Raw genomic sequence first — 25,849 nt, forward strand, 5'->3', positions numbered from 1 at the left:
ATGATAACATAATTGTTTAAAAATATTCATAAGTGACGGTCTAAAATGCATGGACTAATGGGATCTAAATTCATATTTTTGCCTTGATCTCTAACTTCATTTCGAGTTCATTTCGAGTGAATTTGGATGATAGTGCTTCTCTACCAATCCATTCCTCAATTTTGTTAGAGTTAAATAATAATAGGAGTAAGCAAAATCGACCCTTTTCATCAAATTCTAAATAAATTTAGATTAAAAGAAGTGGTAAAAGAAAAAAAAAATAGAAATTCACCATTTCATAACTAATAAAAATAATAATAATAATAATAAATAATAAATAAAAATAAAATAAAAAATTTAATAATTCAATGGCTCATTAAAAATGTAAAATAACTCTAAAAGTTTTTCTTGTTCTTTCAAATTGTAAGGGGCGATGTTGTCGGGCACTGGAGCTTGGGCAGTAAGTGGCCAGCTCATCCAATCAACCCCTAATACAATTTATCAAAATTTACACCACTATAAAAGGGCTATCACAACCCATTTTTTTTATATTCAAAGGTTTCCTTTCTCTGATTCTCTGATTCTCAATGGGATCAACACCACAGCATGTTGCCATCGACATGAATCAATTCTCTTCTACCCAGGGAGCCTCAGATGGGTTACCCAGGGAGCCTCAGGCTCGCAACAATCTTGGGAAGATAATTTTTGGGCTTGCTTTCCAGGCAGCTCTGGCTCTGTTCATCAGCACACCCACCTCATTTCCTCCACTTTTGATAAATCTCTTTGCAGCGGCTATGTTGATTAGCTTTACACTTTCACTTGCTGCGCTTTTTCTTCAAACTTCCTTCCCAAGAATCTCGCTTTTGTTCGGCAAGATCGGTGCTATGCTAGCTGCTGTTGGTGCGTGCATCATAGCTAGTCTTCTTCTGAAGCATCAGAATTTTAGTTGGATTCCTTGGCTGGCATGCGGCTTCGCCTTCATGGCCTTCGTTCTATCATTCAAGTGAACTTCACAAAACCAGGGTTTTTGTTCTGTAGCAGTCTCTGATACTCATCCGGCCCCAAACCGGATGCCATCAGATCATGTGTTCTTGAGCTTGTTCGTTAAGACAGGCTCTGGCAGCTGTGTAGTAAGGAGTCATTAGATCTAAGAAATAAAGATGGCAGCATCAACAAAGATAGGTCCAGGAAACACATATAGCAGTCACTCTAAATAGAACTATTGGCTGTATACCTACTAGCCAAGTGCCTCTTCACCAGTTTATACATTTTTAGCTTAAACAAGCTCAATCATAATGGGCATATGCTCATTTTTTTTTTTCAAGGGTTAGAAGGTTCGGATCTTCATACCTTAGTTTGTCTGTTATAATTTACAGATTTATTAAACTATGTATTCTTAAATCTAGATTGAATATCTTATGAGATATGAGATATAAGAAAAAGATAAGAACATTTGTTAGAAATTCGAATTATTCTACAAAAAAAAGATTAATCATGTCGAGCTTGAACACTTGTTGGAGATTCAAATCATTCCACAAAAAAAATTGATCATGTCGAACTTGAATTATTCTAAATGTGCAACTTCAACTATATAGAATTGCAAAGAAGCACAAAAATAACAAAAATAACCTGTTTTGTTTTATACAAGCCTCACACGGAAAATCTTTAACCTTCATTTCAAAAGTTATATCTTTCCTACTTTATCACCATAATTAACAACTTTGTAAATTCCATCTTAAAGTAAATAAAAACCTTAAAATACATTAAAAAAATACAAAATTTGTAACCATCCAAGAATAAATAGAGTTTGATTCTTCCTTAACTAGCATGAATGGCAACATCTTGTGATAATTTGAACAACATTTTCTCCACATCTTTACTAAAATTTATCTTTATATGATTGTTGTCTTAGTTGGTAGAATTTCATGCTCCTAGAACAGTCAAATTTACTTGGAAAACCTTAATCGATCAACCATTATTCTAGAGGGAGATGTTTATACCCCAAAGCAGCCTTAACTCCCTAGCAGAACAATTTGAATCTGTTCCAAACAACAACAGAGAATTCACAAGAGTCGTAAACTACTTTATAACACTTAAGAAGAGTTCAAAATAGCATAAACCAAACTTTCCTCGTTAAAACTTACCAAAACGGACAACAATCCTTGCTGAAAAGTGTTCAAATGAGTCCGTTATCCATCCAATACTACAAATATAAAAGTTATAAAGGTTAGAATCTAAGCCACAACACTTGGAAGAGTTCGAAAGGAGTTTAGAGCGTTCTTACTCACTGAATCTTACCGAAAAAGACCCGTAGATTTGGAGTCGTTAGGGAGGGGGAAATGTAAATCAAAGGTCCATTGAGCATAGGTCATAACCGAAAATCAAGGAAAGAGAGAAATAACCGTTGAAAAACGCTGGAATCGTGAGGATGTTCAGACTTGAGTCCGCTCCGGCGAGTGGCGCCTGCAGAACGGGTCACCAGCCATTGCAGTGGTAGCAAGTCATCAATGCAGCTATTGAAGAAGACGCCGGTGGAAGTTTTCGTCACGTGCAGGTGTTCCCGGAAGGATCGATGCTCTGATCAAGATTGCTGGAAGGTTGAAGGAGAAGAAGCCAAAGGAGTGACTGACCAAACTACCCATTTGCCTTCAATGATTATATATGATAAGGGTGTTATCTGATTGGGTCTGAGTTCAACCAATTTTTTAAGGACGAAATCGATAAAATTACATCCAAATTACAGAGAAAAATTTAGATTATTATTTAATTTGAACTAAAGATTGAGTAAGCCACCTAGGTTCATGACATCCTAACTTAACACCTTCCCATGGTCTCCTAATTCTGTTCTAGGACATCTAGTTCTAATCTTAGTTCCTTGGGGCTTGCCCCTTGGGCTTTACTCGTTCATCGTCTTTTTATTTGATACTTAAAGGTTCTTTGTGCCGAGCTGATATGATCGGTATCTCTCGAGACGCTACCTCTGCATGGCTAGGGGTGTGCTGAGTGTCACAATCGTACTTTTGATGGCAGCGGACTTGTGATTGTGCAGCACTCACTTTCCAACGACAAGTGAGTTAAGTCAATTCGTTCTTGTGTCGTCTACGACTAAACGACGTATGCTCGAGCCTCTGGCCTCGGTTTTAAGAGAAGGTTTTAGAAAACAAGGCCAGAGAGAGATTTTCGAAAGAGAGATTTTTGAAAGAGACGTTATATAAGCAAGCAAGAGAGAAATAACAACTACTCACAATATATAACCTTGGGTAGGGAGAAGTTGACAACTAGTCGTATCCCCCTATAGTACATTTTGAGGCATTTCATGTATGACAGACCTAAACGTGATATTTGTGAAACGTCATACTTCCTAGATATTTGTGAATAATTTGGTGTACTGCATGATGTTGTCCCGCATATTTGGCCAAAAGTACCCTTTTTTATTAAGGCATATGTTATTTGCCACCAAGGGTGTCTGGTCCATAAAGTATCGTGACATTTCTAAATGAGCTTCTTCCTCAATTCTCCCGTTCTTGGGACATATAATATGTTTCCTCTAGTCATTAGAAGGTCTCCCTCAACCCAAAACTGTCGTGTCTTTCCAGCTTTAGCTAGTTCGACGACGGCTTTGACCGATGGGTCTTTATGTAAATGTTCATTGATGATGTCGCGCATCAATCCATTGATCTTACTTGAGTGAATATGGGGCTATTATGCACAGGGCCGCATGTTTGCCCTTTCGACTTAGCGCATCAGCTGCTTGATTACTCTTTCCTGTCTTGTGTTCAAATTTGAAGTTGAATTCAGCCAACGACTCCTGCCACCGGGCTTGTTTTGTCGTCAATTTTGGTTGATCGAAGAAGTGGCAAATGGCGCTGTTATCTATCTTCACTACGAATTGTGATCCCAAGAGATACTGTCTCCAGACTCGTAGGCAATGGACCACAACCATCATTTCTTTTTCAGAGATAGAGCATCTCATTTCAGTATCGTTGAGTTTTCGACTTTCATAAGCGATGGGGTGACCTTCTTGAATAAGGATACTGCCTAGGACAAAGTCGGAAACATCTGTCTCTATTTCAAATGACTTTGTAATATCTACTAACCCGAGAATAGGACCCCTCGTCATCGTTGCCTTCAGATCGTCAAAGGTCATTTGACATTTAATTAACCACGACAAAGGTTGGTCTTTCTTCAGGAGCTTTATTAATGGGGCGGCTTGTTGTGAAAACCCTTCGACGAACCACCTATAGTAGTTTGTCAATCCTAGGAAGGATCGCACATCGGATACGGAAGTAGGGATTTTTCACTCTTGGATAGCTTTTATCTTATCGCTATTCATACCGACCTGTCCACAACTGATGACATGTCCAAGGAAGTTGATACGTGTTTATGTGAAGGCACATTTTTCTTTCTTGACGTACAATTGATTCTGCCGCAGCTTGTCAAACACTAGCTTCAGGTGCACCTTGTGTTCCTCTAGGGTTGTGCTATATACAATTATGTCGTCGAGGTATACTACGACGAACTGATCCAAGTATTCGTGGAAAACCTGATTCATTAACGTGCAAAACGTAGTTGGGGCGTTTGTCAAGCTTAAGGGCATTACCAGGAACTCAAAGGCCCCATATCTTGTTACACACATCGTTTTGGGCTCGTCCCCTTCGGCGATACGTACTTGGTAGTACCCTGATCGTAAGTCCAACTTCGTGAAATATTTGGCCCCGTGAAGTTGGTCGAACAAGTCGAATATTATCGGCAGTGGGTATTTGTTGCGTACCGTCACCTTGTTTAAGGATCTATAATCTATGCAGAGACGCAACATCCCACCCTTCTTTTTCTGAAATAGTACGGGGGCTTCGTAAGACGCCTTTGCCGGGCGGATGAATCCTGTCGTCAACAACTCATCTAATTGTTTCCTCAATTCGGCTAGCTCAGGGGGAGCCATCCGGTATGCGTTCTTCGCTGGGGGTTTAACCCCGGGGAGGAGTTCAATTTCGTGATCAATGCCTCGACGGGGTGGTAATGTTTGTGGTAAGCTCTCTGACATTATGTAGCATAACTGTCTAGTACCTCCTTGATTTTGCTTGGAATAGTTTCCTCAGTGGTCACTTCTTTCATCAGTGGTATAGCCATAAAATGTAGGTTCTTCTCGTGTGAGTCCTCTTTTCAATTGTATGGTCGAGATCATTCTAAGATTACTTGGTTGCTTGATGCTTGCAGGTATTACTGTGGGGTTGCGGTCGGTGATCACCAAGTATTTCGCCAGTGGCATTGGGATAACTTTGTGTTCTAGGAGGAAATCCATCCCAAGTACCAGTTGAAGTCGTCCATGCGAACCACGACAAGGTCCAACTCTCTTGTCCAAGCCCCTAATTTGAAGGGGACTCTTTTGGAAACTCCCACAATAGGCAAGGCCTCGGAGTTGACAGGTTTCATTTTTTCGGGGTCCTTTTCTATGGTGAGTCCCAATCTTCGTGCTTCTTGATCGGCGATGAAGTTGTGGGTGTCTATCAAGGTGCTCTTGCTTGGTCGAGAGTTTATTGTCGCATCTACGAACATGAGCTCTTTCTCTATTATCTTCTTTGGGTCGACCTTCCGTTGGAGGATTTTCAAGAATTTGAGCGCGCCCATTCGGGGGGTTGTCTTGATCTTCCTTCTTGTCTGGCATCGTCCCGACTCCTATGTCGTTGCTCTCTTGAATGGACACTTGGAGTGCACTGAAAGAGGCCCCATGAGGACAGTAGGGCAGTCTGTGGGGGCCTTTACACAACAGGCATTGTAAAGGTGTTGTCAGGTGGTTCTTTTGATGGTAAGGTCCTCGAGATGTCCCTGCTTGGTTATTCTAAGGAGGTCTATCTGTTCACCCGTTTGGTCTGTCGTTACTTCCGTTTGGCCTATTGGGGCTTCCATTTCGATGACCTGGTGGTTTGGTCTGCCGCCTACGAAACCGCACTCGCCGGCCGCCGGTCGACACGTGGAGGTCGGAGAGTTTACTCTCTTTTTTTTTTCTGCAATCCATAACACAGCCGTTTTTCCGATCCGTTATTTTCCGACTTTCATATCTTTTGATTCAGAATTCGAATTGATATGGTTTATTCGGCAAGGTTCTAGATCGTGTTCCAGACTACGTCCTAATATTTTTTCATAATTTTTGCTTAACTACTAGACGAGTTACGTGTGTTGGAAGTTTGCTTACCGTTCTCAGATTTTCGACTCCAGTCCCGTTTTTCGGTCGAGTTTCTTCACGGATCTACAAGAACAACCACCTATTTGAACATACAGTATGGTTAGGTCTAGAATCATTAAGGAGAATCTTAGATTTGAAGAAGATTAATCGAGAACCTACCTTGCGAACTCTCGGATCTTGGTGTAGCATCGGCCTATCAGTCCTTTTCGGGTGTATAGGTAACGTCTAAAGGTGGATTCCGACGCGGCGGCTTCTCTATCTCCTCTCACTTTTCTCTCCCTAACCTTCCTTCTGCGATAATATGATTGGGGTCGTTTGACTAGCTGGAGGGACAAAATGACATTTTTGCCCCTATATTGATTTTTTTTTTGTTTTTTTTTTGAAGCGTTACAATAATTGAGATTTTTAATTTTTTTTATTATTATTTTCAAATTGCAATTGGGTGAGCAAGAGATGCCAAAACGCTGACTCAGAAAAGGTGCCCAAGTACACTCTTTCTCCTACTTCATAATCAATCAAATTTACTAGTGTTATTATGCAATTCACGTAAAAAAAATAATATTATAAATAAGTGCTAATGGTAGGATGAACACGACTCTCCACAATGGTATGATATTGTCCACTTTGAGCGTAAGCTCTCATTCCAATGGAGAGTGATTCCCTAAATTAACCGATGTGGGACTTTCATCATCCAACACCTCCCCTCGAACAAAGCACGCCTCCCCACGCCTCCCCTTAATCGAGGCTCAACTCCTTTGGAGTCTTAGTCATTTTTGACTGCCTTCGTACCTTCGAGGAGGCTTGACTCCTTTTGGAGTCCTTTGTTCGACATTTAAGAATTTGTCAATCTATTGACACGGCTAAGTTTAGGGCATGGCTCTGATACCATGTTAGACGAACACGACTCTCCACAATGGTATGATATTGTCCACTTTGAGCGTAAGCTCTCATGGCTTTGCTTTGGGCTTCCCCAAAAGGCCTCATTCCAATGGAGAGTGTATTCTTAGATTATAAACTCATGATCATTCCCTAAATTAACCGATGTGGGACTTTCATCATCCAACACTATGCACCGTGGATCTATCCCACTTTTCATCAAAATTGGAATAAATTTAGATTAAAAAAAAAAACTAATAATTCAATGGCTGATTAAAAATGTGAAATAACTCTAAAATTTTTATCTTAAAGCCACTAAATTAAAATTAAAATTAAAATTAGCCTTTTTATTTTTCCTTTCAAATTGGAATGTGGGTGGTGTTGACCGAGAGTAACTTGGAAAAGTGATCTTGGACTGGCCAACTCATCAACCCCTTCTACAATTTGTCCAAACTTGTCAATGGGATCAACTCCACACCATGATTCCATCCACGTGTCAATTCTTTCCCATCCAGGGAGCCTCCGATGGCTTAACACCTACCACCGCCATGTCCAGGCAAGTGAGCTTGGGGCAGTGAGTTGATTTACCTTAATTTAGTTTTTTTTTTTTTTTTCCCTTTAAAAATTACAATGGGCCCAGATGAAGCAAGTGAGCTTGGGGCGGTGAGTATGCCAGCTCATCCAATCAACCCCTAATACAATTTGTCAAAATTTACACAACTATAAAAGGGCTATCATAACCCATTTTTTTTATATTCAGAGGTTTCCTTTCTCTGATTCTCTGATTCTCAATGGGATCAACACCACAGCATGTTTCCATCGACATGAATCAATTCTCTTCTACCCAGGGAGCCTCAGATGGGTTACCCAGGGAGCCTCAGGCTCGCAATAATCTTGGGAAGATAGTTTTTGGGCTTACTTTCCAGGCAGTGCTGGCTCTGTTCATCAGCACACCCACCTCATTTCCTCCACTTTTGATAAATCTCTTTGCAGCGGCTATGTTGATTAGCTTGGCACTTTCACTTGCTGCGCTTTTTCTTCAAACTGCCTTCCCAAGAATCGCGCTTTCGTTCGGCAAGATCGGTGCTATGCTTTCTGCTGTTGGTGCGTGCATCATGGCTAGTCTTCTTCTAAAGCATCAGAATTTCAGTTGGATTCCTTGGCTGGCATGCGGCTTCGCCTTGATGGCCTTCATTCTATCATTCAAGTGAACTTACACAAAAGCTGGGTTTTTGTTCTGTAGCCAGTCTCTGATACTCATCCGGCTCCAAACTGGATGCCATCAGATCATGGGTTCTTGAGCTTGTTCGTTAAGAAAGGCTCTGGCAGTTGTGTAGTAAGGAGTCATTAGATCTAAGAAATAAAGATGGCAGCATCAACAAAGATAGGTTCAGGAACCACATATAGCTGAAGTGGCTCTTCACCAGTTTTTACATTTTTAGCCTAAACAAGCTCAATCATAATCGGCATATACTCATGTACTCATTTTTTTGAAGTGGCTCTTCATAAGTTCGTTTGTTTGTTATAATTTGGAGATTTATTAGACATGTCTTCTTTGAGTTTAGATTGAATATCACAAGATAAAGAACATTAGTTGGAGATTAGAATCACTCCACAAGCAACATTGATCATATCGAGCTTAAATGATTCTAAACATGTCACCTAAACTATATAGAATTAAAAAGAGTTCAAAAGAGCATAAACAAAACTTTACCACACTTAAAAAGAGTTCAAAAGAGCATAAACAAAACTTTACCACACTTAAAAAGAGTTCAAAAGAGCATAAACAAAACTTTCCTCATTAAAACTTACCAGAACAGACAACAATCCTTGCTGAAAAGTGTTCAAATGAGTCTGTTATCCATCCAATATTACAAATATAAAAGTTATAAAGGTTAGAATCTAAGCCACGACACTTGGAAGAGTTGGAAAGGAGTTTAGAGCGTTCTTACTCACTGAATCTTACCGAAAAAGACCCGTAGATTTGAAGCCGTTAGGGAGGGGATAATGTAAATCAAAGGTCCATTGAGCATAGATCGTTACTGAAAATCAACGAAAGAGAGAAATAACCGTTGAAAATGGCCGGAATCGCGAGGATGTTCAGACTTGAGTCCGCTCCGGCGAGTGGCGCCTGCAGAACGGGTCACCAGCCATTGCAGGGGTAGCAAGTCATGAATGCGGCTATTGAAGAAGACGCCGGTGGAAGTTGTCATCACGTGCAGGTGTTGCCGGAAGGATCGATGCTCTGATCAAAATTGCTGGAAGGTTGAAGGAGAAGAAGCCAAAGGAGTGACTGACCAAACTACCCATTTGCCTTCAATGATTATCTATAATAAGCGTGTTATCTGATTGGGCCTCACTTCAACCAATTATTTCCATTATCAAAATTTTCAATTCACCACTTAATTTTAATTTACAATTTACAATTTTTACTTTTTAAAATTATATTTTTTAAGAGTAGTTGGCCGAATAAATAATAATAAAATTAAACAAAAATAGAATATATATATATATAATGGTAGGGTAAACAACTAAACTTAGTTCCTAAATTTGAAGGACTAAATTGTAAATTAAATCGAGCATTTAAACCTCTGATATCTTGCTTGAGTTAGGTTCGGGTTGACCTTAAATCTGAAGAACTAAATTTATAAATTTAATCAAGCATTTAAACTTGTGATTTTTGTTCGAGAGTATATATTTCATATAGTTGAGTTATGTTCAAGTTGACCCTAGATCTAAATAACTAAACTTATAAATTGAATCGAGCATTTAAACCTCTAATCTCCTGTCCGAGAGTATTTTTATCTAGTTGAGTTATGTTCGGATTGACCCTAAATCTAAACGACTAAACTTATAACTTGAATCGAGCATTTAAACCTCTAATCATTGATAAGAGAGAGTTAGGTTCGAATAGACCTTAAATTCAAACAAACTCAACTCAGTTAATCGTGTTAGTATTTTTTTTTTCCTTACGAATTTACGCATAAATATTTAAATATTATTCAAATCCCAATTTTGGTTAACTTCAATGTCAGACTTGTTGATCTGCAGTTGTATTTTCACAAAGGCCACAAAAAAGTAACTCAGCCTTTGGAGCTTTGGCTTCACGTGTTCATCTTTATGGCTCGCAATCATTCACTTCTCAACAGTAAATCAAGCTATCGTGCGCCAATCCAGGCCAGAATCAACGATGCATCCTTGATCGGTTCCTTTGAGCCTGGCTGAATGCTGATGTATACTCTCGCGGTTCACGTTAGCGATTTTGACTCGCCAATGGTTGATTCTGACGGCTGAAATGGAAACCGATGGTTGTTAAGTTCTGCTGAGAGATCTTCGTTTTTTTTGTCTATCAGACTGACAACACACGACGAATCCGGCTTGTTCTTCAAGGTATGTTGCTTTTTCTCCCGAAAATTTTGGTTTCTCATTCGATTTGGGCGTAATTTTGTATCTGCTGGATTTTGTTCTCAATGCAGTACTCCTTTTGTTTCCACTGGATTGATTCTCTTAGGCTATTTGGTTGATTGCATTAGATTTTGTTCCTCAATTAGGTTTTCGGTCTTGCTTGCTATGACTTTCGTGTTTTCGAATCGTTTCTGGAATTACAGGTCTTAAAATGGCTAAATAAGTGTAAGAAATTTATGGTTATAGTACTATTTGTGATGCTTTCCAATTTACCAGGTTTTAGTAAGATTGAGCTATGGGGATGATGGATGAGAATGCTTGCAATCAAGAATATCAAGGACTTGAAATGCAAGAACTGGAGAGTAGCATGAAAACTTTGACCAAACTGGAATTGAACTTGGCGTATTCCTCGGAGAAGTTGACGAATCTTCATGTGCTTTTAATGTGTCTAATGGCTCAGGAGAATGATTTTGAGGGAGTGGATCTGGAGAATGATTCTATCCCAGATGATTTGTTTGAGAAGGTGTTGGCATTTGATTTCTTGTCTGGCTTTTTGGACTCTGAGGTAAGAGAGCTGGACAGTAACATGGATTCACTCGAAGCGGAAATAGTTGATTCCCGTGGAATGATATCTTCTTGTAGACAATCAAGTGAAGTTTTCAATGTAGTAGAAGAGAAATTGAATGATTCTGAAAGATCGATCGTTCAATCCCGACAGCAGATTTTAGAAGTGAAGATGCAGTTAGCCAAATTGCAGAGAATGGTTTTAAGCAGTGGAAATTGTTCGTGTTTTTTTTCTTTTCATTGAGTTGTTAGTAACCTTAGACAATGTAGAACTAACTATTTTGCAATTCTGATTACTCTGCCTTTGTGACAGGGAGATTGGAGGATCCTGTGATGTCGTCCCAAAATGATCAAGTTCTCAACATTAATGGGAAATCAAATCCAATAACTGAACAACAAAGACATATTCTAAGGATGCTAGAAAAATCACTTGCAAGGGAGCTAGATCTCGAGAAGAAGTTGTCAGAATCGAAGCAACGAGAAGAGGAGCTTAGATTGAAGCTACACTACACCGAACAGGTTACTTTGAGAATGGAAGAGGCTGCAGAAGTCGTTTGGGGTAGGTTTCTAGAGGCCGATAATAGTGTTGAGATTCTCATGGGGATTTCAAAGGAATTAGTTGGCCGCCTCCAGCTCGTCCAATTCAATCTACATGGTTCATTTCAACGCGAAAACGAGATCAAAGCTAAATTTCAAGATTGGATGGAGCAGCTTAAAGCAAAAGAAGTGTCGATACAGAAGCTCGAGAAAAGGAACGCTGATCTAATTGCCAAGAATGCTGAGCTAGATAAATTGAGGGAAGAAGTGAAGTCTCTTGAGGAGCAGCTTAAAGAATCTAAGCTTGACCTGAAAAGTGTATATGACTCAAATGAAGCAAGTCAAGATCAGCTTATTGAAATGGAAAATCTTATTGAGTCACTGAAAGAAAGCATCTGCATATCAGAAAATAGAGCAGAGAATGTTGAAGCCAAGCTCACACAGCTGCAAGAGACGAACTTAGAACTTACTGAAGAGGTAAGTTTTCTGAAAGATAGTGCAAGCAACAAAGAGAAAAAGGTTGGTTCACTTGAAAAACAGTTGAGGGAACTAGAGATTCAATTGCAGCATGCAAAATCATCATCAGAAGCAAGTCAGGAGCAACAAAACATGTTATATTCTGCAATATGGGACATGGAAACTCTAATTGAAGAACTTAAATCCAAAGTTTCCAAAGCTGAAAGTAAGACTGATAGTGCAGAGGAGCATTGCATTATCTTGTCTGAAACCAACTTTGAACTCAATAAAGAACTTGCTTCCCTCAAGGCTCGAATCGAGTTCTTGGAGAAAGCGTTGGATCAAGCCAGGAGTGCAAAATTTACGAATGCAAACGAAATTAACCTGAGTACCAAGTTTATCATGGACATGGTGCTCCAACTAGCTGTCGAAAGGGATCGCATTCAGAGTCAGGTATTATTTTTCAAAATCGTCAGATCATTATAAATTTGGCTAGCTACACACCTATTTGGATTTTTCAATCTCATGCATTTGAGTAACTTCAAATAATTGGAAGCAAGTTTTGATTTATCATGATATTAAAGCTTGGTCCTGATGAACAGATAAAATTATCTCGAATACATCAGTTTTGGTTAGAATTTTTTTACCCATTTTTTTAAAAACCTTCTGTTTTCATATGTAGATACGTATAGATTCATACTCTAATAGATGAATAATTCTCAAATTTTCTTCTGCAGCTATCCATCTTGACAAATGATAACAAAGCTTTAATAGAGAGATTGAAAAATGTAAAAAATGGCGCATCTGTAGTAACACGTGACAGAGGAGAGTACGACGAGGAGCAACGGTCAGCTCCAATGAAAGATGTAAATATACTGGCTCAATGATGTGTAAGGAATCTTGTATGGAGTCTTTGCAGAAAGGTCAAGAGGCAGGTACTCTTTCTTGTAAATCGCGTTGAATTGAGCTGATCGAATTTCTTGATGATTATACACAACAGCCAACACTCTGCTCATCACCAAGCTTCTAACTTTACAACCTTTTATTTTTCATGGTATCAGATTACTAAAGGACCTGAAGCCACACCCAACTGCTGGGCTGAAGGTACTTCTTCCGTATCCATAACTTAAAATGGTGAGAATTTCGTGTGTATTAATATTTTTATTTTGTCACTTTTATCATTACTTATTTCAGTATCATTGTATCCTTCTAGCCAGAGTCTTCCCCATTCTCTGGTTTTTTGTGGTTGAGATTTTCATGGCCTTTGGATCCAAAAGAAGAAAAAAAAAAGTTGGGAGAGAGCCTAAGGTAACTCCATTATTGTTGTCAAATACATTTGTTTTAGGTTGTGGTGGTTTCTTTGAGAACTTATGGTGAGGTTGTGTGGGATTTGTCTTCATTGCTCACATGTGAATATAATTTATTGTATTTGGGCATGTGTATATATATATATATATTATAGAGATATATAGATATATAGATATTTAGTTTCGATCTAATCACATTGGAATTTGATTTTTAATTGGTCTCCGTAGTAAAAGTGTTGTCATTTGAGCTGACTTACTCTTTTTTCTTTCTATTTTTGTTTGTTTGTAACATAGGTCTATAGTTGTCAAGTTGAACGTAAAACTATGCATTAAAAAAATAAAATAAAAATATCGTGTTTTACGAATAATTGTTTAAGAAGTAAAGTTTCAAGTAGGATTTAGATTCGATTGTTTTTGGAGTATAGAGATGCATTTCAATCCTTTTGCAATACTATGGAGTATTCAATCAACTTTTATTTATTATTATTATTTTTTAAATAATTATTTGGACTAACCATTATTCCATCTCTTGTTTCCCTTATCATTTTTTGATCTACGGCTGCCATTATCCAGATAGATAAATCGACACAAATTCGGTGAAGCTATTATAATTAATCTAAAAAACAGAAGAAAAATTTAGTAGGTTGGATTTATTCTATTTTAGTCTTTGCATTTTTAATTATCTAAATTTAGTAATTGTTTTTCTTTTCATCATCATTATCCATGTTATTAATTTATTTAAATGTCATTATTATTTAACCAATTTCCATAAAATTGATCTTGTATAGAAACTAGATTTGGACAATTTGAAGTATGGATTAAAATAAAATTGAAACCAGTGCATTAAAATTATGTTTTAACAAAGTTATGTTTTTTCTAAATGCATTAAAATTATGTTGATTAGATTATACCGAATACCATTTGATTTTGAGGTAGGTTTCAATGACCTTGAAAATATTTATTTTTACTTTTTAAACATCGAAATTTATTATAATAATAATAATAAAGAGATTTTCGTTAAGAAACTAAAATGAGATTTTCGTTAAGAAACTAAAATCAATTCGACTATTAACATGTAAAAATCGAAAGACATACGAGACTTTATTTAGAACCTTATTCACATAAATTGGTGTTACAACGTATATGTAAAAATAATTATATAAATTATTTCTATCAAAATTATATAAATGATTTCAATCTTCCATAACATTATACACATAATTTTTACCCATCGACTTCATATTAATTCCATCATGTTTTAGTTTTAAAAAATTCAAAGATTAATTTAATATATGTTATTTGGAACCCATTTTAAAGTTATAAAGTAAAAAAAGAAATTTTAGAAGTCTATTTTGTATAATTTAACTAAATAATGTTATATATATATATATATATATATATATATATATATATATATATATATATATATTTTGAGTATAAGGAGTTGGTTATGAGAATTTAAATCTGTATTTAATTATGATTAACTAGTAAATTTTATCCTTTTTAATCTTAAAATTTTATAAATTAAAACGTAATAAATAAATAAATAAATAAATAATTGTAACCCAATGGAATTTAAATTCTATTTATTTCGTAGGGTCCCCAGATTTCGGAGAAACAAGGAATGAGGACAAAACCCTAATCCAGCAAACACTTTGTATAAAACCCGATAGGTTGGTTCACAATCAGCGTAACCTAAAATGGAGCTTTGGCCATTGGCTTCTCTCGAGAGCCATCTCCTTCAAATCGATTCTCTGGTCAGCAACGTGTTACTTAGCAATTGGTATAAGAATTTGATTTTTCTTGTTTTGCTTTCATTTTCCTGCATGATTTGATCTGATGCACCAAGCAGCCCCTTGCTTCTCCGAGTTTAGTTGCAAGGAAAATCGAGAAAAGGGTATACTTGCGGTGCTACATTCATTTTTGGCCTTTACATCTATGGTTTTGGGGAAGATTTTCTCCCGCTCAACCCTGTTTGGCCAAAGAAACAATCAATCGTATACTCGTTCAGAATGTGAATTTTTCTCTTATTTCAGTCTCATTTTTTGTATAAAGAATGTAAAATGGCCATTCAAGATGATGAAGCTTTTTTGAGGTGAACATATGATGTGCGTAACTCATATAATGTAATGCCTTCAAAGTTCTCTGATTGTTGTTTCCTGATGTCTTTTGACGTAACATTTTGTTGCCATCTATTCTGAGTTTGAATTGATGTGGAAATTTTGATTTTGGTATTCTTCTAGGATAAGTGAATCGATGCAGGTATGATTTGCGCCTCTACAAGAAGGTATACTCAATAATTGGAGTTACTTTTTTTTTTTATGATTATTATTGGTTGATAAATTTGCTGTAAGAGAAGCAAGGCAAAATGATGAAAACTTTGTTATCTGAAACTGATGTGGAACTTATATCATCATGGTCTTCAAAGTTCTCTGATTGTTGTTGTCTGATCTTTTCTGAATTTGAATTGATGCGTAAAATGTGATTTTGGTGTTCTTCGAGGATAAGTGAATATCGATGCAGGTATGATTTGAGCCTCTAGGTGTACTCAATAATTGGAGTAGCTTCCTTTTTTATGATTATTATTGATTGTTAAATTTTCTGTGAGAGAAGCAAGGCAAAATGATGAGAACTTTGTTATCTGAAATTGATGTGGAACTTATATCATTATGGTCTTCAAAGTTCGCTGATTGCCTTGCTGTTTTGCTTTTTTCTATCATATTAGATATAATCTTGGTGTCTAGTTTAATGGGGTAAGTTGAATATCTATTGGGGGAGGCCTTCAAATTATTTAGGGTAAATAAGCAATACTGGTAGCACTAAAATTCATGGTCTGGAGAGAACTTGTATCTCAGGCCATACGAGCATTGTGCGACATTAATATCTCTCCTTTGGTTCTCTAATTGTTGCCTCAGTAATTTGCATGAAGTGGCTGAGGCAGAACTGGAGAGGGCATAATGAAACTCTCATTTTATTTTCTTATCTCTGAGAATTTCTTTCTTCATACTGCAAAGCCAATCAACATAGTAGGCTCGAAAAGAACCATAGGAAATGGTGGAGATGAAGAGGACAAGTTGCTGAGAATCAAGGCTGTAAGTGCCCTGAAAGTTGGACCAAGAAATGAGTTCTCAAGCTGAGGGATTTTGGCTGGTGAAGAAGGCCTCTGCATTTTGACGTAAATTGGCAGGCAATCTGACTCCCCAGGTAAAACTGCCGATTGCTAAGATCCTTGTGGAGTTGATTTCCTGTCTCTAGGGAGGTTTCTTGTGGAGTTCATGCCATTGAGAATATGTAAAGTTTTGCTCAATACTCAATTGTTTTCCCTTTTTATGTTCCAATTGATTATTCTAGAATTTAGAGATGAACTTTCGGTTCTCAAGTTTTGTCTTACTCAGATTTTTAGTGATCTATTATTTACTGAGTAATTGGTATAACTCACACATTCATGTACAAACCAATGCCGAAAAAACCAATGCAAAAAGTAAATGATTTTAAATTTTGAGTTGAAATTGTCCAAAAAGATTGACCGTTGAAAAGCTTGGGAAGAGGTTTGGCATTATTTCCAAGAAGCTGCCTTTTCCTTCCCCTTCTTGGCATGCCTAAAAATCAAGCTTCAAATTAATAGAAAATACCAATAATGAAATCATCAAGCTTCTTCATTTTAAACTAGTCCATCAAATTTATCAAGTTTCACCATATAGTTCTTCGCTGTTTTCAAATAAACCAATAAAATTATTAGACGAACTAAATCATTTAACATTTCACAACATAAACTTAATTGCTATAAACACTTCATATCAAGACTAAATTGCTCTGGAAAACATATTGAGTATCAAAATGATGAAGCTCTACTAAGCCAAGCTTTAACAATAGTAAAACAAGACAAAATCCAAATCAAACGGTTCAAGTTACCAAGCATTAGCAACATGTTTTCCAAAAAAAAAAGGAAACATATAAAGAGAGCCCGTTATTCTTGATGCAGCCATCGATGAGGCTGAAGAGAAAAAGGCTATGGAAGAGGCTGAAGAAAAGAGCCTTCAGAGACTGCACTAAACCATCGATCTAAAAGAAATGGATGGTGGATACTAAAAAGAAAGAAGTCAGTTGTATGAAAGACCAAAGACAATCAAGGAGAAGACACATGCTAAACAACTGATCCAAGCATAGTTCTGATGCATAAGAAGAAAGCTTGCAATGATGGACACACCAATTGCGGCAAAAAGCGCTCCGAGCTTTTCGAACAAACGTGCAGCTTTTGGGAAGGCATTTTGAAGGAGAATACCAGCAAATGAAAGTAAAAAGCTGATGAACATAGTAGTTCCAAAAAGGAGTGTCAAAAGTGGAGGAGATGAGCTTGGTGAGCTGATGAACATGGCTAGAAGTGCTTGAAAAGTAAGCTCAATATTTGCCTTCCCAACATTGGAATGCCCTTTGTCTGGCTCAAGCCTCTGTTCCCTTGCCCTCCAAATTGGTAAACAATCTCCTGGGGTGGGGAAACAGATGATTTCATAGCATCTTTGCTTGATTGTGTGGACCAAGGAAGAAAGGGCATTCATATTTAAACAGGTGTGGTGTGAAGTTGAAGCCATTGGAAAACAAAAACAAAAAATTGGAAGCTTTCTCCTACTCTCAATGGTAGTATATGTGATTCTACTACAATTTGTTTTGAATATCTATATCTATATCTATATATATATATATATATTATTTAAGGAAATTCAGTTATATCTGCTTAGAAATTGTGGAGGGACCTTCTTTCATCACTACTTGTTCAAGAAGTTCTATCTCTTCTTTTGTCTTGTTTCTTGAACTTTCTGAACAATTTTCAATCCCTTCATATAATTTCCAAGAAACTTACTTTCTTGAGAACTTCTTTCATCACTATAAAGCAGAAGGGTTTCTCAAAGTGAAGAAAAACAGCAACAATCTCTTGAGAACTTCACTATTTCCCTACTTTTCCTCTACGAATGGCATGCAAACTAGAAGAAAGGAAGGAAATGAGATTATCAGACCAATTTGCAGTGACCAAACTCTCCACTTTCACACCTCCAACAGTAATCTTACAATCAATTTTGTTTCTGTCTTGGAACAGTCTCACAATCCTTGTGTTATTTGCAGGCAGTGCAGCGGGGAATGTGATCTTCCATGATCTTCCCTCCTCTACCATTGATGCCTTTGTTATCTCAATTTTCTTTGCCTTTTCAGGTGCTTTGAGTGCTCTTTTGGTCCCTCAAAGGCACAACTTAGCTACATTTTGTGCCTTGTATTCTCTGGCTTCCATGGCTTCTGCTCTGCTTCTGCTGATTTGGGGATTGTATCACTCACTCGTTCTCGGCAAAGCTCTGCGAGCTTTGCCGAGATTAGAATGCCTTTGTTTCCTGTTTTTGTAAAAGCCCTTTTGTTTTGAAGTTTGGCTCATTTGAATAATATCAAATTAGACTTATAATCCTCTTTCAAGTCTGCTATCTGCGGCCAATTTATCAAAAATTATGTCAACTAGATTCCCATGAGGCTCAACTAATGGCTAAAAGAAAAGTAGGAGTGATATGATCAAGTGATTATCCACAATATACAACCCTTCATTCCCTTGATAAAATATACTTGTTTGATAGAAGTGCGTTCTTGAAGCATTTATAAAATGCAGAACAAACCATATCCATGCCACATCCAATATTTTAAGTGATACACCACTTTTCTGATGAATTTTCTAAGGATGCAAATCATGGTGGGGTGAAAAAGAATATGCACATCGCATTTTGGTGATGTCATTTTCAATAATTTGAAGCTCTTTCTCTTTGTTTTCTTCCTATAAGACCTCTTTATCCTATGCCTTCTGCTTCCCTATCAGCTTAGCAATCTCCTTGTAAGTCCCTTCAGATTGCTTATAATTTGAGTATGGAAATCTCTGGAGCCCACTTTCCAGCTCCTGGAAACTATGGCATGATCCAAAACCACAATATCAATGGATTGTCGTCTTATATTTCTGTTAGTTCAACTTCCATTTCTGATGATGGTGATGATCAGAACCAGATACCTGGGTTCGTCATCGATGAGAGGAAGCAAAGGAGAATGATATCGAACAGGGAGTCAGCGCGAAGGTCGCGGATGAGGAAACAGAAGCATCTTGATGAACTTTGGTCCCTGGTGGTTCGTCTTCGTACAGAGAATCATAGTCTTATGAAGAAGTTGAATCAGTTGACAGAATTCCAACAGCAGCTTCTTCAAGAGAATGTCAAGCTCAAAGAAGAAGCCTCGGATTTTCGTCGGATGATCGCTGACATTCAAATGTGCAGTCCTTACACAACTCCCTTGAGAGATCTGGAGGAAGCCCCATGAAATACCTTTGATTTCATAGCTGAATTCTCAAGCCAATCTAACGAGTAGAGAAGTTCCCTTCCCCTGTTTCACTAAGATCATAGCTATTTCCTCTCACAGTCCTTCCAGTTTATGTCTGTCTTAGCATGCTTGTAATAAGCCTCTACCCAGTACTCAGCGTTATAAATTGAAGAAATAACAAAATTTAGCCAACAGACTTCCAAAATCAGATCAACAAACACCTTGGTTTTCTCAGGGGACTTTTGTCAAACACCTTGTGGACACTATTCAATAGATTAATGAAACCAGAGTTCTGTAACATGTGCACTGAAAAACAAGTGTACTTTCCAAGAGCATAGAAAAATAAGAACCAATTAGACAAAATATCTACAAAACTAGATAAAAATCGAGACAAAAACGTGAAAAAACAGCCATCTAGACAGACCCATCTGCAATTGAACTCGAATGATTTGTTCTTTTTTACCTGAGCATCAAATTCCTTGCTTGCTTCAATTTGGTTTAGCGAAGATTATCGCAGTCCTCAAATCTTCATTTTGGATTCTACAAAATCGAAACAGAGAACATATTCCAATTGAAGATTCTAACACAAATCGCGCTTTGATTCTTCTTTCACCCTCCAATGGTACTCCCTTTTGCAAGCAAAAAGTGCCCAATTGCCCCAAATCCTAATTCCAAGCTGGGTACCTAAGTAGTAGCTTGATTATCAGGGATTGGGAGTCCTTTCGGCTCTCTATCGTTATTGATACCATTCGATTTCTAGTTGCTACATTTTTAATGCGTGAATTAATCTAAATTCGAGAATATTTTTATTTTTATTAAAATATTTGAAAATAACTCTCAAACGTTTTACTTTTATTAAAAAAATTAAATAAATCATTCGAACTAAATAATGGATAATAGCTAAGTAGATATGACACATATCATTACAATTAAACTAAACTATGCTGGAAGGATTCATTAGTATAAGCATCCAACTATTCTTAGACTAGTTGTCTATTTGAAAGATAGCTAAGTAGACAAAGACAACCTCTAAACATTGGTACAATAATGGATGGTTATAGCTAGAAAAAGGTGGGTAAAATGAGGTTCATAATCTTAGAAAGGAATTGACAGTTTAAGAAAGTTTTGATCCAATCAAAATTGAAAAAGAGCACTTCGGCCAGCACGAGGGTTGACCCACCACACCACACCCTACAACTCTCGTCGCTCATGGCCGAATGAAATCTCTGCCAACGCACAACAACAACACAACTCCGTGGGAAGCGAGCGAGAGAGAGAGAGAAAGAGACGGGTCATTCTCTTGATTTTCGATCCGTTCACCGTCTTCTTTCTTCTCCACTCGATCAAAAAACCCAAAATCTCAGATGGGTTTCATTGATTCATTCAGTTCAATCGATTGGGAGCATGAATCTTTCCCTTCTTATCAGGATTTCTCTTTTCTTCCCCTTTTTGCGCTTCTCTTTCCCACGGTTCGGTTTTTTCTCGACAGATTTGTCTTTGAGGTATTCCCTTTTCTCCCCCTCTTCGCTTTTGTATCTTTCAATCTTTGGATTGGGGTTTTGTTTAATCATTGGTTTAGCTGATTTCGATGATTGAATTGAGATTTAATTGACCGTTGACTCATGTTCTGTTCATTGAATGATTCTGTTTTGCTCATCTTGGCATCTGGTTGCATAGTGATATTTGGGTTTCAATCCGTTTCTTGATTAATTGGAATGAAAGTCCTGTTTTAGTTTAGGTAATGTGTTGGGGATGGCCGAAAACGGCAAGGTTTTGGTTATATATGTTACTCGTAGTGTCTATTAAATGTGGTGTCAGTCTTGGTTAGTTTGGATTCATAACAGGCTGCAGTAATTTATTATTTGGGTTCTCTTTGTGCCACATCTGTTATGAAGTAATTGGCCATGCATTGCTGACCATTTTTTTCGTTTGTCTTTGACCATTTTTGTACCAATAGCTTTGATATTTGTTGTTGTTTTGTTTTTTTTTTTTCCTTTTCTGTGAGCTCTTGATTGTAACAGCTGAATGATACACCCAATTCTTTAGTGTTGTCTAATGTTTCGTCAAAGCTGTTTGGAATGTGTTAGAAAGCCGTCATTCCTGTTTGTCAGAAAGCAGTGCCAACCGGCGTTGTTAGTGTCTATGACTCCTCCGTGTTGAACTGAGAGTGAGTCTCATGTGTTTTTTGGCTAGAAAATATGTATTTTGGGCTCAATAGAGGTCTCGCCAATTTCAACGTTATAATCGCTCGTCCACCGCTAGTAAATATTGTCGACTTTTCCTTTCGAACTTTCCCACAAGGGTTTTAAAATGTGTTTGCTAGGGAGAGGTTTTTACACCCTTATAAAGAATGTTTCGTTCTCCTTCCCAACCGATGTGGGATCTCATAATCCACCCTCCTTCGGGGCCCAACGTTCTCTTCTCCTTCCCAACCGATGTGGGATCTCACAACTCACCCTCCTTCGAGGACAACGTCCTTGCTGGCACACCGCCTCGTGTCCACCCCTTTCAGGACTCGGCCTCCTCGCTGGCACATCGCCCGGTGTAACTCTAATACCATTTGTAAGAACCCAAGTCCACCACTAGCAGATATTGTTCTCTTTCGACTTTCCCTTTCGGGTTCCTCTCAAGGTTTTTAAAATGCGTCCGCTAGGAAGAAGTTTCTACACCCTTATAAAAAATGCTTCGTTCTCCTCTCCAACCGAGGCGGGATCGTTTTGTTATATTTCTTGTTGTTGCCTGCTTTGATTCAAATACCTTCTTGTTAGATCATGTGCTTGTACTTTTTGGAGATGCCAACTTCGCGAGAATTTGATGCTTTTTGGAGATACGTGAAGTGTTTGTGGTTCTGTTCTCGGTTGCAGTTCAACTGAAAATTTTATAGGTCACCCAACTGTGTGAAATTCACTAACTCGATGCGTTATTCATGGGGATCCACTTTGTGAAATTTCAAGCACATGGGAGACTTTTCATGACTTACCTTCTCCTTTTTAATCTTTGCATTCGATCAATGTTATGTAGATGAGAATGCTCTTTTCTTGTTTGCATCTCTCCCTTTCTTTTAAAAATTTCCGTGTTCTGCAGCTCCTAACATTGTATGGCACAAACTTATCTTACAGAAAGTGGGAAGAAGATTGATATTTGGAAAAGGGTATCAGCTGAAGGATGTGAATACAGATGAGAAACGGAAGAAGATAAAAAAATTCAAGGAGTCAGCCTGGAAATGTGTTTACTTTCTTTCTGCAGAGCTGTTGGCTCTATCTGTTACATATAATGAGCCTTGGTTTACTAGCACCAAGCATTTTTGGGTTGGACCAGGAAATCAGGTCTGGCCTGACCAACGAGCTAAGTAAGTTCTCCAGTGTTGATATCTCTTATTTTTTCTTTCTTGGTGGAGTGTCTAACCATAATAGTATGATATTGTCTCCTTTGAGCAGAGGCTCTCATGACTTTGTTTTAGGCTTCTCCAAAAGGCCTCATATCAATAGAGATGTATTCTTTACTTATAAACCCATGATCATTCCCTAAATTAGCCACTGTGAGACTCCCTCCCAACCATCCTCTCCTCGAACAAAGTACATTGTAGAGGCTCCTCTGAGGCCTATGAAGCAATTGAACAACCTCCCCTTAATCGAGGCTCAACTCCTTTCTTTGGAGTCCTTGAACAAAATACACCCTTTGTTCAAAACTTGAGTCACTTTTGACTACTTCTAGGCTCACGACTTCTTTATTCGACACTTGAGGACTCTATTGACATGGCTAAGTTTAGGGCATGACTCTGATACCATGTTAGGAATCACGACTCTCCACAATGGTATAATATTGCCTACTTTGAGCATAAGCTCACATGGCTGTGCTTTGGGCTTTTCCAAAAGACCTCATACCAACAGAAATGTATTCCTTACTCATAAACTCATGATGCTTCTCTAAATTAGCCAATATGAGACTCCCTCCCAATTATCCTCAACAATTAAGTTCACCATTATACATTCATACGTGTACAACAGGTTTTCGTATAATCATTATAAAATGACCAAGTGTTACGCAAAAGTATCAGGACTAAAGTTGTGTTTTGACCAAGAATCTATTATTTAGAACACTTCATGAATAAGAACTTTTATGTTTCAGGTTGAAATTGAAGGGATTATACATGTATGCAGCTGGGTTTTATACGTATTCCATATTTGCTTTGAATTTTTGGGAAACAAGACGTTCAGACTTTGGAGTGTCCATGAGCCACCATGTGGCAACTCTCATTCTCATAGTGCTTTCCTACATTTTTAGGTACTTCCGATCTTTTATTTCTTTAAAGCTTTGAAGTATCTTAACTGATTTCTAGTACTACTACTATGTTAATGACTTGAATCCTACCCGAAAAGTTATATGCTCTTTAAGCTGTGGTGTTGCTTTTTGCTTGTATACCATATAACATTGTTTTCAACTTTCAAAATCTCTATGCCCCGTTTTCTTAAATTTTCTTCTCAATTCGGGGCTAAAGGCTTGAGCATACGTTGCCTGACCGTAGGTGACACGATCCTAAATTGGCTTGATTCACTCAATGCTGAATGTGAGTGTTGCACAACCTCCAAATCCACTACCAAGAAAAGTGCGATTGTGACAGTTGACTAATTACATTGTACGTCGTTCTTGTAGATTTGCTCGTGTTGGTTCTGTCGTTCTCGCACTTCATGATGCAAATGATGTGTTTCTTGAGATTGGGAAGATGTCCAAATACAGTGGCGCTGAGACATTAGCTAGCATTGCATTTATACTCTTTGTGTTGTCTTGGTTGTTATTACGTCTCATCTACTATCCATTTTGGATCCTTTGGAGCACAAGGTTTGTAACCTCGTATCAATTTAACTTTTGAGAGGAACAAGCTGCTATCCATTATCTTGTTGTCTAATTGTTCTTCCCCATTTTATTTCAGCTATGAAGTTCTCCTTGTATTGAACAAGGACGAACATCCCATTGATGGACCAATCTACTATTATGTGTTCAATACTCTTCTATTTTGCCTTTTAGTTCTTCACATATATTGGTGGGTGCTAATTTACCGAATGCTTGTTAAACAAATCCAATCTAGAGGACAGATTAGTGAAGATGTTCGTTCAGGTAAGATTATATAAACGATTAGTGAAGGTTTTTCGCTCGAGTTTTTGTTTCGTCGCGCTCACCGTTTGTTCGACTATGCAGATTCCGAGGGCGAGGAAGAACACGAAGATTGACGAAGAAGATTCGATGCAGAAAATTGTGTCATATACATGAAAGGTTTGGTATAAATCTTAAACCATTTGGATGACTCTTCAAGAAACAGAAACTGGCATCTGCTGCGTGTGATTATGATTCTATATAGTTTAGGACTTCAACAACCCATTACAGAAACTAGATCAAAACTGTTCTTAGTTCTAATGTCAATAACTTAAAATTCATTAATACTTGTGGATTGCTAGTGAGTATCCATGTTGGTTTTCTGGGCAGCAGATGAGATAGATAGATAGATAGATAGATATTAGCCAAAACAAATAGTTGGGTCTGGGAATTTTCTCGGGCGTTGTGTAGATGAACGATCGAATGAACGAACGAACGAACCGCGTATCGCTTCATCGATACATTCCAGGTAAGAGAAGGGTTGGCAGTTGGAGGAATTTGAATCTTGATTATATATTCTTTGTTCATTTACTGAAGCATTCATTGAGTTGGATGATGAACAGCCAGCCATTGTGTTCATAGTGAACTGAATTTTATGTTCGTGCTGTATTTGTCTCTGTTTATTAATGTGAAACTGCCCAATTTCTTGTACAAACAATACTACAATTTTAGATTCAGACACGTTCTAAGACAGTTTTTGTTCCATGATTGATTACTAAACGTGTTTATGTTTGTTCTTTAATAGAAAAATTAAGAGACTGATGTGGCACAAATTTTAGGGACAAAAATGTAATTTTCTATTTTATTTAGACACAAAAATCAAAATAAAAATTAAAAAATGTTTAGAAATAAAAATTAAATGAAGTTCGAGTAATTTTGACGTAAATTTTTTATCATTTTTAAAAATTTTAATATGGCTATTATATTTAATTTTAAAATATCAAATATAAGAATTTATTAGAGCTGTAATTAAAATTTAGGGGTATTTTGGGAAAATAATAATAATTTCAAATTTTTATTAAATATTTTTTATATATTGGGGAAGCAAAATAAAAAA

At 37.4% G+C, this 25,849-nt stretch overlaps 3 protein-coding genes, 2 long non-coding RNA genes and 3 other non-coding genes across 23 annotated transcripts; 7 read left to right on the forward strand and 1 right to left on the reverse strand.

The window, feature by feature from the left end:
* Nucleotides 1-340: 340 nt before the first annotated feature.
* LOC111489876 lies at nucleotides 341-6,468 on the reverse strand. 12 transcript variants are annotated; one of them, XR_002719468.1, is made up of 6 exons: nucleotides 6,320-6,468; nucleotides 6,170-6,239; nucleotides 2,278-2,625; nucleotides 2,124-2,182; nucleotides 1,980-2,018; nucleotides 341-1,102 (listed from the first exon to the last, which is right to left on the reverse strand). It is a non-coding gene; the product is annotated as an uncharacterized LOC111489876 (long non-coding RNA). The 12 variants fall into 12 exon arrangements; XR_002719467.1 differs by having other exon boundaries at nucleotides 2,268-2,625; XR_002719465.1 differs by lacking the exon at nucleotides 1,980-2,018.
* Nucleotides 6,469-10,094: 3,626 nt separating this feature from the next.
* LOC111489874 (WPP domain-interacting tail-anchored protein 2-like) lies at nucleotides 10,095-13,434 on the forward strand. 4 transcript variants are annotated; one of them, XR_002719455.1, is made up of 6 exons: nucleotides 10,095-10,426; nucleotides 10,718-11,223; nucleotides 11,319-12,451; nucleotides 12,736-12,933; nucleotides 13,060-13,102; nucleotides 13,193-13,434. XR_002719455.1 is itself a non-coding variant. In XM_023138305.1 (5 exons), the coding sequence occupies exons 2-4, from the start codon at nucleotides 10,737-10,739 to the stop codon at nucleotides 12,883-12,885; spliced, it is 1,770 nt and encodes a 589-aa protein (XP_022994073.1). In that variant the 5' UTR covers nucleotides 10,095-10,426; nucleotides 10,718-10,736; the 3' UTR covers nucleotides 12,886-12,929; nucleotides 13,060-13,434. The 4 variants fall into 4 exon arrangements, 2 of the variants coding, with proteins under 2 accessions (XP_022994073.1, XP_022994072.1); XR_002719456.1 differs by having other exon boundaries at nucleotides 13,212-13,434; XM_023138305.1 differs by having other exon boundaries at nucleotides 12,736-12,929; nucleotides 13,060-13,434.
* Nucleotides 13,435-15,375: 1,941 nt separating this feature from the next.
* On the forward strand, nucleotides 15,376-15,459 carry LOC111489882. Its single transcript, XR_002719473.1, has one exon. It is a non-coding gene; the product is annotated as a small nucleolar RNA R160 (small nucleolar RNA).
* Nucleotides 15,460-15,667: 208 nt separating this feature from the next.
* Nucleotides 15,668-15,746, forward strand: LOC111489880. Its single transcript, XR_002719471.1, has one exon. It is a non-coding gene; the product is annotated as a small nucleolar RNA R160 (small nucleolar RNA).
* Nucleotides 15,747-15,921: 175 nt separating this feature from the next.
* Nucleotides 15,922-16,000, forward strand: LOC111489881. Its single transcript, XR_002719472.1, has one exon. It is a non-coding gene; the product is annotated as a small nucleolar RNA R160 (small nucleolar RNA).
* A 506-nt stretch (nucleotides 16,001-16,506) lies between these two features.
* On the forward strand, nucleotides 16,507-17,426 carry LOC111489878. Its single transcript, XR_002719469.1, has 2 exons — nucleotides 16,507-16,596; nucleotides 17,288-17,426. It is a non-coding gene; the product is annotated as an uncharacterized LOC111489878 (long non-coding RNA).
* A 1,774-nt stretch (nucleotides 17,427-19,200) lies between these two features.
* Nucleotides 19,201-19,864, forward strand: LOC111489875 (basic leucine zipper 43-like). The gene has a single exon (XM_023138306.1). It carries the CDS (start codon nucleotides 19,201-19,203, stop codon nucleotides 19,639-19,641), a length of 441 nt encoding a protein of 146 aa, XP_022994074.1. The 3' UTR covers nucleotides 19,642-19,864.
* Nucleotides 19,865-20,724: 860 nt separating this feature from the next.
* Nucleotides 20,725-25,447, forward strand: LOC111489698 (LAG1 longevity assurance homolog 3-like). 2 transcript variants are annotated; one of them, XR_002719426.1, is made up of 7 exons: nucleotides 20,725-21,143; nucleotides 22,761-22,990; nucleotides 23,770-23,925; nucleotides 24,295-24,480; nucleotides 24,572-24,756; nucleotides 24,838-24,986; nucleotides 25,017-25,447. XR_002719426.1 is itself a non-coding variant. In XM_023138026.1 (6 exons), exons 1-6 carry the CDS (start codon nucleotides 21,006-21,008, stop codon nucleotides 24,867-24,869), a joined length of 927 nt encoding a protein of 308 aa, XP_022993794.1. In that variant the 5' UTR covers nucleotides 20,725-21,005; the 3' UTR covers nucleotides 24,870-25,447. The 2 variants fall into 2 exon arrangements, 1 of the variants encoding a protein (XP_022993794.1); XM_023138026.1 differs by having other exon boundaries at nucleotides 24,838-25,447.
* Nucleotides 25,448-25,849: the final 402 nt, after the last annotated feature.

This window comes from Cucurbita maxima, unplaced genomic scaffold (genome assembly GCF_002738345.1).
Source record: "Cucurbita maxima cultivar Rimu unplaced genomic scaffold, Cmax_1.0 Cma_Scf00014, whole genome shotgun sequence".
Lineage (NCBI taxonomy): Eukaryota > Viridiplantae > Streptophyta > Magnoliopsida > Cucurbitales > Cucurbitaceae > Cucurbita > Cucurbita maxima.